The 12,602-nt window shown below is 39.8% G+C and overlaps 2 protein-coding genes across 2 annotated transcripts; both read right to left on the bottom strand.

Annotated features, from left to right (window-relative positions):
- Positions 1–439: 439 nt before the first annotated feature.
- On the bottom strand, positions 440–3,797 carry LOC309508336 (extracellular calcium-sensing receptor-like; the record flags this gene model as incomplete). The annotated part of the gene is made up of 6 exons (XM_082182926.1): positions 440–1,353; positions 1,437–1,560; positions 1,734–1,961; positions 2,098–2,901; positions 3,010–3,301; positions 3,583–3,797. 6 exons carry the CDS (start codon positions 3,795–3,797, stop codon positions 440–442), a joined length of 2,577 nt encoding a protein of 858 aa, XP_082039052.1.
- A 1,143-nt stretch (positions 3,798–4,940) lies between these two features.
- On the bottom strand, positions 4,941–8,635 carry LOC309508334 (extracellular calcium-sensing receptor-like; the record flags this gene model as incomplete). Its single annotated transcript, XM_082182925.1, has 6 exons — positions 4,941–5,854; positions 5,999–6,122; positions 6,361–6,588; positions 6,685–7,512; positions 7,700–7,988; positions 8,421–8,635. 6 exons carry the CDS (start codon positions 8,633–8,635, stop codon positions 4,941–4,943), a joined length of 2,598 nt encoding a protein of 865 aa, XP_082039051.1.
- Positions 8,636–12,602: the final 3,967 nt, after the last annotated feature.

Below are 12,602 nucleotides of genomic sequence, written 5' to 3'. Positions count from 1 at the left end.
CTTGCCTTCAGTGGAATACTTTACAGACTGTCTTGTCCCAAAGTATAATTATTATGTTATGTTGAATTATTATTTTGAAATAAGACATCAGTAAAGCATTTCCTATAGTGAAAAACTAGCTTGTGAGAAATGGTTGCTTTGAATCTGCATATTTTCTTTATAGCCTACCTGTTTATTATTAATTAAGGGATGATCACGGATCATCTCTTCACAAGTCACATTTCAAAAATGTTTCTTAAATAATGATATGAAGCATTTGGTATGTTAATCAATATTATTCTAATTTTATATATATTAGTGAACATACAAAGTAATAGAGGGAGAAACAGACAGTGTTTAAAAGTATAATGGTGCATATCTGACTATTAAAGCTCCTACAAGCTGGATATTCAAAGGCAGAAATACCAATGTAAGAACATTTTACAGTCAGCATATACAATTATTTATTTTTGCCTGTTCTTCCCATGATGGCTTTTTTAGTGTTTCTCTCTGGATGTAATATAATGATGTAGCACTTTGGAGCAAATATGGCCCCCAGTAATCCAAAACTAGAAGCTAAAATTGCAAATATCTCCACAGCAACGGCATATTTCCCTGGTGAGCTCACATATGCTGGGATAAACGCAATCCATACAGCACAGAAGATCAGCATACTGAAGGTAATAAATTTAGCTTCATTAAAGTTATCTGGAAGATTCCTTGCTAGAAAAGCTAACAGAAAGCTTACTGCAGCCAGGAGTCCAATGTAACCCAGCAGAATGGCAAACCCAGTCACTGAGCCAATAGCACATTCATATACTATTTTAGACCTGATATACAGGATGTTTTTATGGGGTGTTGGAGAGGCAGTTGAGAGCCAGACTGCACATATCACAACTTGGACTGCTGTGAGGACCACCACAGTGCCTCTTTGTTGAGCTGCTCCAAACCATTTCATGGCACTTTTACCCTCAGGTCGAGATGACTTGAACACTGCTATTACCACCATAGTCTTGACCAGGATGCTGGAGACGCACAGGACAAAACTAATACCAAACATGGCGTGTCTTAATTGACACGTCCACAATTGTGGCCGGCCAATGAACAGTAGCACACACAGGAAACACAGTTTGAGTGACAACAGCAGCAGGAAGCTTAGCTCTGAATTGTTGGCACGTACTACAGGAGTGTTACGATGATGAGTAAATATGACCATCACAAGAGCGCAGAAGCAGGAGCCAAGCAGAGATGCAGTGGTCAGAGAGATGCCCAGAGGATCCCCATAGGACAGAAACTCTACTGCTTTGGGGATACAGCGATTCTTTTCTGGACTGGACCAGAATTCATTTGGACACACTGTGCATTCAGTAGAATCTGTGAGAAATGTATACAGAAAAAGATTTGTGTAAGAGTTCTGCACAAAACATACATATTTCTTTTTGAATATCACTCATCACCTGATGTATTGGAAATCTCTCCATCTGCACATGGCAGGCAGTCAAAACAGCAGACAGGAAGGCCCTTCCTTGTTGCTCTTCTGGTTCCTGTGGGGCAGCTCTCACTGCACACAGACCGTGGGGGCTGAAAGAGACATCATCTGTTATCACTCATGGGTTTGTATGTTTGTGACTATCTCTGATGCATAATAAATAGCTTGGCCTTTTCATTTATTTGTTCTAATTTGTCTTATCTTAGCTTTGTACAGTATTAAGACTACACATCAGCAAAAAGGATTAAGTTGAAATGGTAGTTACTTTTCTTGTCTCAAAGTTCCAGTATATTGCATCCTCTACCAGTGTGAGCACCTTCCCTGTTGCTGCCCCTTCATTTACCACACCAACTGTGCGAACAACAATCGACCCATCAGAACTTGGGTGCCAGTTCATCACATCATATATGGCCAAAGCATCTCCATTCTCATCAAATGACACATGATCCCCAAAGCCTGTGGTGAAGTTCACTTTCTGTATGTAGTGAACCATCTGCACAGGTTATAAAAACAAATATTACTTAAATATTTCTCCATTTAGGAGAAACTAAACTTTTTTTCCATTTAGAATGTAATTTATGAGACTTTGTAGCACAGTAAGCTGTGGGCCCTATTCCTGTGGGTTTTACCTGCCATGGCTGTAGGTTGGTTATGTCAGCACAGCTGTTATCACTGAATGGTCCTCTCCCCTGTTCACACTGCATCAGGTCATGAAGAGCATGTGCCAGGGCATAAACTGCCTTATACACATTATAAGAGGCCCTCAGCTCTGATACATCATTATATTCATTAACTGTGCTGTTCAGATCTTCTTGGACTGTACACATTTTTTCTCCATCTTTGCTTCCATTCTCAAATTTGCAACCAAACATGTTCTCCCAGAAGATTCTCACCAAATGATTTCTTGGATCACTGTCAGGATGAAGACGTAGCAGAAATTCATGAAGTCCCTTAATCTCTCCTCGACGGATGGCAATGCCCAGCGTGCCTCCAATAAGGGGTACAAAACGTGGAAGATGGAGGACAGGTGAGATGCTCCAAGCCTCACTTGCAATCCACTGCCTGCCTGTCACATTTTGCAGTAACAACTCATCCATCAGGGGTAACAGATCAGTTGAAAATGCCACCACTACTCTGGCTGTAGAGGCCTTAATCACTGTCACTATGCGCTGAATGTCCCTGTGATTATCATAAGGCATTATTTCAGAAAAAGCCACACAACCTCCAAACTGCTGCATTTCCTGCTGGAAGGACTGAGCAGCATATATGCCATAGTCATCGTCACTATAGAGGACACCAACCCAGGTCCATCCAAAATATTTTAAGATCTGTACCATAGCCCGCACCTGGAAGGCATCACTGGGGATTGTTCTGAAGAAAGAGGGGTACTTTTTCCTGTCACTCAAACAGGAGCAGGTGGCGTAGTAGCTAATCTAATTAGGAAAGACAGAAAGGCAGCAGATGGGTTAGGGTGGATAGAAAAGAAAGAAAGAATTTCATTATTATATTATCATTGTTATTATATTCATATCATATCTTACCATAGGAACACGAAACAGACCCAATACACTAGAAACTGCAATAGAGTGAGTTGACCCAGGATCCCCAACGATAGCAATTACTGGTGGTGAGCCAGTGCAATTGAGGTTTGAAAATGTCTCCTCTGTCCCACTAATAAGAGTTGTAGCAGCCCTGAATGCTACTACAAGCTTCAAACAGTTGTCATAAAGATGGTAACCAAGAGTGATATTAGGCAGTAATTTTGGATTCTTGTTTATCTCATCTATAGCGAAAACCATGGTCTGTGCCTGCTGGAAACTTGACATATAAAATCTAGAAATAAACACATGTATGTTTTCAGTGACAATGTACATTTAAAAATAAATCATTGGATTTACACATTCAACCACAATATGAAATAATCTGCATTTATTTTAACACTATACACATTCTATTAAGTAATAGGTTTTGGTATGTAATGCATATTGCATGTAATCAAATCAAAAAAAAATAAAAAATTCCTGTTATTATCATCCTTTTTTTCTTCTATCTCATTTTGCTCTTTCATAATCTTCAGTCTGTATAATTTCTCATAATTTGCTTTCCACACTCACTCCTCACACTTGGGCTGTTCTGGCTTCATTCTGAAACTCAGTTCTGGGAAGACTTTGAGGTGCTGAATCTCAAACAAGCCTCCGATGATAACGTTTCCATCCTGGTACATCCCATTCAACTTGAAGTGTCCCTGGCTTTGACAGGAGTCTGAGTTGAAAGCAGGAGGCATAAATGTAAAGGACAGATACAGGCAGAAGTTTAGAGTGATCAGCATCTCTCTCAGTTATTCTCTGTGTAAGCCACATCATCCTATCCATGCCCTAATTTATTATTGTTCTCCCCTTTTCTATAGAACAGGTGGTCATATGGACCTTCCTGGGAATTAATACGTCATTGTGGGTTAATTTATGTTTTTGAAAAATCAATGATGAATGCCAGTGCAGGATGGAACATTTTTGTATTAGCTTTTCTGGTGTCAAATCACACACACACACACACACACACACACACACACACACACACACACACACACACACACACACACACACACACTCACACACACACACACACACACACAAAATGAACATTTCTTTTAACTCTAAAACACAGTACAATACTATGCATGATTCAAGTACATTTGGGACCTTTTCTTACGGACTTTACAGTACATACATCAGAAATTAGTACAGTATTTATAGCATTATAATCTGTTTATATTATAACCAAATGGGCTGTTCAAATAAGCAACTGCATTTGCATGTACAGTGTATTTAAAAAATGTCAGATCAGATTAATTTGGTTAATTGATACTGGGCTTGAAGACCTGAGCTGGTGTGAGTCAGCCAGTAGTTTTGTAGCTTCTGTCTTCTGATGGACAAGCATGTTACACAGGATATCATGTAGGTGGCAGTCATGCATTGGACACCATTTTGTACTTGTTGTGGTTATCATGAGAGCTTTGCCCTCTAAGCTTTTCTCTAATCCCTATTCAGCAGTGCTAATTAACAAAGAACTGAAACACATACATATTTGTATTGATATGCAGCACCTTTGCTAACAATGCACAGTGGAATAAATAAAAAAATATGTATTATGTATTAATATCAATGTAATAATATACATTATTAATTAATGTATTAATGAGTGTCACCCTTGGTAATAGTTAATAGTTACATGCATATGATATTTGTGAATAACATCATTTTAATTCAGATTGACAGAGAAAACCCAAACAAAATAATCTAAAATTCAAACACTGCCAAAACAACCTAAGAAATCTTTTAGACACCTGTTGAACACACCAAATGTAGAAATTGATATAAATTCCTACATGTTAAATAAGCTTGTACAAGCAGGAGAGTGAGACTTGGTATGGGATCTTACAGCAGATAATAATTGATGTGGTCAGCATGTAAAACTATTTATTTTGGGTTGGTCTTTCCATGATGGCTTTTTTAGTGTTTCTTTCTGGGTGTAAAATAATTATGTAGCACTTTGGGGCAAATATGGCCACCAGTAATCCGAAACTGGAAGCCAGGATGGCAAATATCTCCACTGCCACTGCATATTTCCCAGGTGAGCTCACATATGCTGGAATAAATGCAATCCACACAGCACAGAAGATCAACATACTAAAAGTGATGAACTTTGCTTCATTAAAATTATCTGGAAGTTTCCTTGCCATGAAGGCTAACAGGAAACTTACTGCTGCAAGGAGGCCAATGTATCCCAGCAGCATAGAAAAACCAGCCACTGAGCCAATAGCACATTCATAGACTATTTTAGAGCGGATATAATGACTGTTTTTGTGGGGTGTTGGGGATGCAGTGGATAACCAGACTGTACATATTGCTACCTGTGTAGAACTTAAGGCCAACACTGTCCCTCTTTGCTGTGCTGAACCAAACCACTTTATGGAAGATTTGCCCTCTGGTCGAGATGACTTGAACACAGCTATTACTACCATAGTCTTAACAAGGATACTGGAGATGCACAGGACAAAGCTTATGCCAAACACAACATGTCTCAACTGACATGTCCACAACTGCGGCCGGCCAATGAACAGTAGCACACACAAAAAACACAGTTTGAGTGACACCAGGAGCAGGAAGCTGAGCTCTGAATTGTTGGCGCGTACTATGGGAGTGTTTCGGTGAAGAGCAAAGATGACCATCACAAGAGCACAAAAACTTGTGCCTAAAAGGGAGGCAGTTGTCAGAGAAATTCCCAGCGGATCTTCATAAGATAGAAATTCCACTTCTTTGGGTATACAATTGTCATTTTCTGGACTCGACCAAAACTCATCTGGACACCTGAAACATTCAGATGAATCTGTGAAAGAAAGAAAGAAAGAAAGAAAGAAAGAAAGAAAGAAAGAAAGAAAGAAAGAAAACAAGAGCACAGTATAATTTTAGGGAAATTTATCGCTAATATATAATAAATATTTATTTCATTTGTAGACATGAATCTCCTCACCTGTTGTATTAGAAATTTCTCCATCTCCGCATGGCAGGCAGTCAAAACAGCAGACAGGAAGGCCTTTCCTCCTGACTCGTCTTGTTCCTGGGGGGCAGCTCTCACTGCACACAGACCGTGGGGGCTGCAGGGGTATCATTTTATTTAAATTTATGGGTATTTGAATGTACTTAAATGTATGAATTTATTTAATCATATTCATGTATATTTGTCAGTGTATAGAGTTGATCCAGTAATCCAGCTTGAAAACCACTAATTTACTAATTTATTGCTATTCATCAGCCAATGAAATGTTATTGATTTTTGTGAAACGTTCAGACATCTTCATCAAGAGTTTAAGTAACATGCTATATGCTAATTGCCTTTTTTGTCTCAAAGTTCCAATATAATGCATCGTCATCCAGTTTGAGCACCTTCCCTGTTGTCGCCCCTTCATTTACCACACCGACCGTGCGGACAACGATTGTCCCGTCAGACCTCGGGTGCCAGTTCATCACATCATAGATGGCCAGAGCATCTCCATTCTCATTAAATGACACATGATCCCCAAAGCCTGTAGTGAAGTTCACTTTCTCTAGGTAGTGAACTAGCTGTACAGTTTGTAGACAGGACAAGTGTCATATGAAATATAAATATATTACTTATATTACTATATATATACAGTATGCACTATTTATTGATCTTACCTGCCAAGGTTTCAGGTTGGATATGTCGGCACAGCTGTACTTACTAAATGGTCCTCTCCCCTTCTCACACTGAATCAGGTCATGAAGCGCATGTGCTAGAGCATAAACTGCCTTATACACATTATATGAGGCTCTCAGCTCTGATACATCAGTGAATACTGTATCTGTACTGCTCAGATCCTCTTGCCCTGAACATTTGTTTTCCCCTTGTTCTTGCTCTTGAGCTATATTTTTGCCCCCAACCTCAAACCTGCACTCAAACATGTTCTCCCAGAAAGTTTTTATTGTACTGTTTTTTGGATTATTGTCAGGATGGAGACCTTTCAGAAAGTCATGAAGTCCCTGAATCTGTCCACGACGGATGGCGATGCCCAGTGTACCACTCAGTAGGGGCAAATATTGTGGAGTTTGTAGGACAGGTGTTGTTGTCCAAGCCTCACTTGCAATCCACTGCTTGCCTGTCACATTTTGCAGCAACAACTCATCCATCAGGGATGACAGATCAGTTGAGAATGCTAGAACTACCCTGGCTGTAGAGGTCTGAATAACCTCTACAATTCGTTGAATATCCCTACGATTGTTATCATAAGGCAGAATCTCAGAGAAGGCCACACAACCCCCAAACCAGTCAATTTCCTGCTGAAAGGACTGAGCAGCGTAGATGCCATAGTCATCATCACTGTAGAGGAGACCAACCCAGGTCCATCCAAAATGCTTCAAGATCTGAACCATAGCCCGCACCTGGAAGGCATCACTGGGGATTGTTCTGAAGAAAGAGGGGTACTTTTTTCTGTCACTCAAACAGGAGCAGGTGGCATAGTAGCTAACCTAATACAAAGCAGGAGAAACAAAGACAAACATCGGGCTTCTCAGGTCATTTTACATGTTAAATGTAAATAGCAAGGAAATGAGAACAATATTATATTATATTTTTTTTATATTTTTTTTTATTTATTTATGTTATTTGGAAGCAAATATATTGTATGGAGAAATAAAAACACATATCATATCTTACCATAGGAACTCGAAACAGTCCCAGCACACTGGAAATTGCTATAGATTGAGTTGAACCTGGATCCCCCACAATCCCAATCACTGGAGGAGGGCCAGTGCAGTTGAGGTTTGAGAAGGACTCCTCTGTACCACTAAGCAGGGATATGGCAGCCCGGAATGCCACTCCAAGCCTTAAACAGTTGTCATAGATCTGATAACCAAGTGTGATGTTAGGCAGCAGGTTGTTATTATTAATCTCATTTATGGCAAAAACCATGGTCAGTGCCTGCTGGAAACTTGCCATATAGAATCTGGAAAAAGCAAAATGAATTGTATGACTAAGTAGAAATGTATGTAGTCTACTGTATATTTGAAATAAGAGATCGATAATAATATAAAAAATTATATATATATATATATATATATATATATATATATATATATATATATATATATATCATAAAATTACAAATACATTCCCTTTTTTTTCCCTTGTGCTTTTCTACTGTTAGTTTGATAAACAGTAATTGGTTTGCAATTTCAACGCACACTATATTAGTTACTGTAAGTGGAAAAACTATACTGAAGTCACAAGGAACAGATCATTTAGAAAAATAGTGTGAGCAGAAGTTACAGTAGCTGTGATCATTCTATTGTCATCCTTTTCTTTAAATCTCATTTGACTTTTCTTTCACACTCTTTGTTAAGCATAGCTGTTCTCATCTTGCACAGTCCAAACTCACTCCTCACAGTGGGGCAGTTCCGGCTTAGTTCTAAAGTTAAGTTCTGGGAAGACTTTGAGGTGCTGAACCTCAAACAGGCCTCCAATGATAAAGTCTCCATTCTGGTACATCCCGTTCAATTTGAAGCGTTCCTGGAGCTGACAGGAATCTGAGATAAAAACAGCAGAATTATAATAAAAGGACAGATACAGGCAGATGTTTAGAGTGATCCACATCTCTCTCCTTCTTTCTTTTTCTTTATGGCCAACTCAACTACTGAATTCACTGCATGACCCAGTGTGATATTCTTTTATAGAAAAGGAGGTGTCACTTGAGAAATGAAGACATCCTTCTGGGTAACTGTACCTTGTTATTTTCAAATCATAAGTGGAGAGCAGGGCTTAACATTTTTTATTTTTTTTTAAATGTTAAATCGGTTCTCTCCGTGCAGAATCAGTATTTTAACGTTTCTGTTCTTGCGTTTCTCATTAATCATTAACGATCCAAAAACGGTTTGATTCGAAAAAATACTGGTTAATAACGTTATTTTAATACTTTAAACAAATAATAATAATAATAATAATTATAATTCATTACATTTATATAGCGCTTTTCTCGACACTCAAAGCGCTTTACATAGAAGGGGGGAATCTCCTCAACCACCACCAATGTGCAGCATCCACTTGGATGATGCGACGGCAGCCATATTGCGCCAGAACGCCCACCACACACCAGCTTACTGGTGGAGAGGAGACAGAGCGATGAAGCCAATCAGTATATGGGGATGATTAGGAGGCCATGATGGACAGAGGCCAAGGGGCAAATTTGGCCAGGACACCGGGGTTACACCCCTACTCTTTCGAAAGACATCCTGGGATTTTTAATGACCACAGAGAGTCAGGACCTCGGTTTAACGTCTCATCCGAAGGACGGTGCTCTTTGACAGTATAGTGTCCCCGTCACTATACTGGGGCATTAGGACCCACACAGACCACAGGGTGAGCGCCCCCTGCTGGCCTCACTAACACCTCTTCCAGCAGCAACCTGGTTTTCTCAGGAGGTCTCCCATCCAGGTACTAACCAGGCTCAGCCCTGCTTAGCTTCAGTGGGCAACCAGTCTTGGGCTACAGGGTGACATGGCTGCTGAATCTGGACCGAGTGAATCTATACGCGGTTGAATCTGTATATAAAGACATTTTTACATACATTTTCACAAAAAAAATTACATAACACATGATAATTTAGCTTTAACATTTAATACATAACATTGCTAAAACCACAACAGAAATACTTGCATTGATTACAAAGCATAAACGCTCAAAAAAAAAAAAAAATATTGACCTGTTTCATTCATTGACGACCTCAGTGGGGAAAGAATGTACTTGAGGCATGAAAATGCGCACTCTACGATGACTTGCGTTCCAGGCAGTGTAATTACATTCATAGCAAGTTTGTGCAAATCTGGGTTAGTAGGAGCAACACTTGCCCAGCACTTAAAAATACACTCACTCCTCTTAAAGTGTGCTTCTCTTGAATACATATCAAAAACAGATGAGATTGAAACACTAGTATGTTTTACTGTTGTGCTTTCTTTTTCTTTTGCCATCAACAGCTGTTCTATCTCGTCATCTGATGACTGGGATGGAGTGTGCTGTGTAGTTGCGTTGCTGCCAGATCAATTCTGAATAGCTTCCCAGGCACGAAATAAGTGAATTGTCGTGCTTTCGCTGAAGTTTGCTAAGAAAAAGTCTGTATCGAGGATCGAAAAATAAAACAGCCACAAAGGCGTCATTGTCAAAGAGCGCTGTTTGCAGTGATTTGAGACACTGAACTAGTCGTTTTGCAAAGGGATTGTTAATTCTGTCGGTGCACAGTATACACTAAAGCCAAACACCGTAGAAGTCACCTGACGTGAGAGGGTCCGACTGGAGGCTTTTTGTAGCAATTTTCGCAGGATTTAAACCACTCACCAAGTTGGATATTGCCTCCCATTCATTCTAACTTAAATTTACTTCTTCAATGGTTGGTGTCATGTCCTCGCAAAAACTCTTGGGCTCCAAAAGCCACTCCAGCATATTGTGTGTTGAATGCCAGCGCGTTGGGCAGTCAACAATGGCCCTCTTGTGCCCCATCCTTTTAGAGGGGTGACAACATTATGTGTGCGTAACTTTTTTGCAACACGATCCAAATTGTCTGTGCACTGATTTGCAGAGGAAAGGAGAAAAAGAAATACATATTATGTATGAGGAAATGGCTAGGAAGACAAGGGGAGCAAGGACTGTGTGTTCTGCAAAGAGAGTTGGGGGTAAATAAATAATTTTGCAATGTGCTGCTGTTGCTGCTGGTCAAGCAAATGTTTGTGCTTTGTTTCTGTTTGATATAACTGTAAATATATCTATTAAAATACTAAAATTGTGGCCTATAACTCCTCCCCAAACTCCCCGCTGCTCTGTATCTTGCTCTCTCATTGGCTGTCGGTCATCGCCAATGTAGTTTTCAGTCAGAACACTTTTCACACAGCAGGATTTTGAATCGCCGACAGGTCCAGATATTTAGCATGCCAAATATCTCACGGGCGTCGGCGACTCGTCGGCAATTCTCTCAGATCGCGTCTTTGCTCATTCATACTGCGTGCTTGTCACTCGCGTGAACGAGCACCGATTTGCCTGTGATTTCGGACATTTGTCGGCGATTTCTCAAAACCTGTCGGCGAGCCAAAATCGGGGCTAAATTTGTGCAGTCTGAACTCGCCATTAGCTCCCTTACTGCCAAAGTGGGCAACACAATTGTTTCTCCGTCAGTGTAATGTACATTTCTGCCAAGAACAGATCAGTCTCTGTATGTGGCCTGTCACAGACAGACTGTGACCTATTACTCTTATTTTGAAAGGACTGCTGAAGTGCATGTACAACCATGAACAGTTTACACCAATATACACACACACAATCTAGATGCCAGAAAAATAGCATCATATACTAGATGTGTGGTTATTTTTCTGTTTAGGTGGTGTAATAGGCCCTCTGCTTAGTTCCATGGTTTTGTTTATAAATTTTCTTTTCTTTTCTTTTGTTGGTTGTTTATTTGTTTTGTCTCAATGCTTAATGTTTTGTTTTGTTATATGATTTAACATTCAAAGAAACCACACCAAACTATTTTACAAATGTTAAAGGATAATTCCGGTATTTAACACCTTGAGTCTATTTTGTAGTTTGTTTTGGATGAACTAGAGTGGTGGACACCGAAATTTTGACGATGGGTCCTGTCTCGACTTTTTGACTCTTTTAGAACCGCCTTTGACTGCTTCAGAGTGGCTGTCTATGGACATGCACGAACATGTCCTTAAAACAACCCTTAATGTTCGTTTTCAAAACTGTGCAACTCACCGAGTGGTTAGTGGTGTTCGTTGATGATTAAAAACAAGTAGCGCAGCAAAATACAGTTTCTGTCGTGTTTTATTTGTCATTTTGTAAAATCCCATTGATTTCTGTTGCAGGACTCGTTGATATTACTGCGCTACCGGAAACGGAAAAGGGGGCTGTTTACATTTGGTTGTAGTCTTTTTGCTCAGTTCTCAATCTCTCAGAAGGCTAGCGTGAGCAGAGCAACTGCGCTCTATGCGCTAGACACCGAGTTCCGTACAGCGTCCTTGTACGGCAAAGTGGTTGTCGCCATCAAGTGGTCGGGAGTGTGCTAACGCTTCAGACTCAAATATCGAGCGGAAGTTTATACGCGGTTGTGAGGTATCTGAAAAAATAGTTCCACTATAGCAAATAACACGGATTGAAATCATACATTGCGCCGATATATTTGTTTTTAATCATCAACAAACACCACTAACCACTCGGTGAGTTGCACAGTTTTGCAAACGAACGTTAAGGGTTGTTTTAAGGACATGTTAATGCATGTCCATAGACAGCCACTTTGAAGCGGTCAAAGGCGATTCTAAAAGAGTCAAAAAGTCGAGACAGGACCCATCGTCAAAATTTCTGTCCACCACTCTAGGTCATCCATAACAAACTACAAAATAGACTCAAGGTGTTAAATACCGGAATTATCCTTTAACCCTCTGAGGTCGGCAAACGCGTCGACGCGTTTTGCTGGATTTTTTTCACATAGCAGCAACATAAACTTAAAAAAAATCCGTCATTTATGGTCATATAAATAAAATAAATACATGATTATAAACTATAGAAGGTCTTCTTT

This window comes from Leuciscus leuciscus (assembly GCF_965113295.1).
Source record: "Leuciscus leuciscus genome assembly, chromosome: 10".
In the NCBI taxonomy this organism is placed as follows: domain Eukaryota; kingdom Metazoa; phylum Chordata; class Actinopteri; order Cypriniformes; family Leuciscidae; genus Leuciscus; species Leuciscus leuciscus.
Note: the sequence above shows the minus strand (reverse complement) of the source record. Positions and strands in the feature narration are given on the sequence as shown.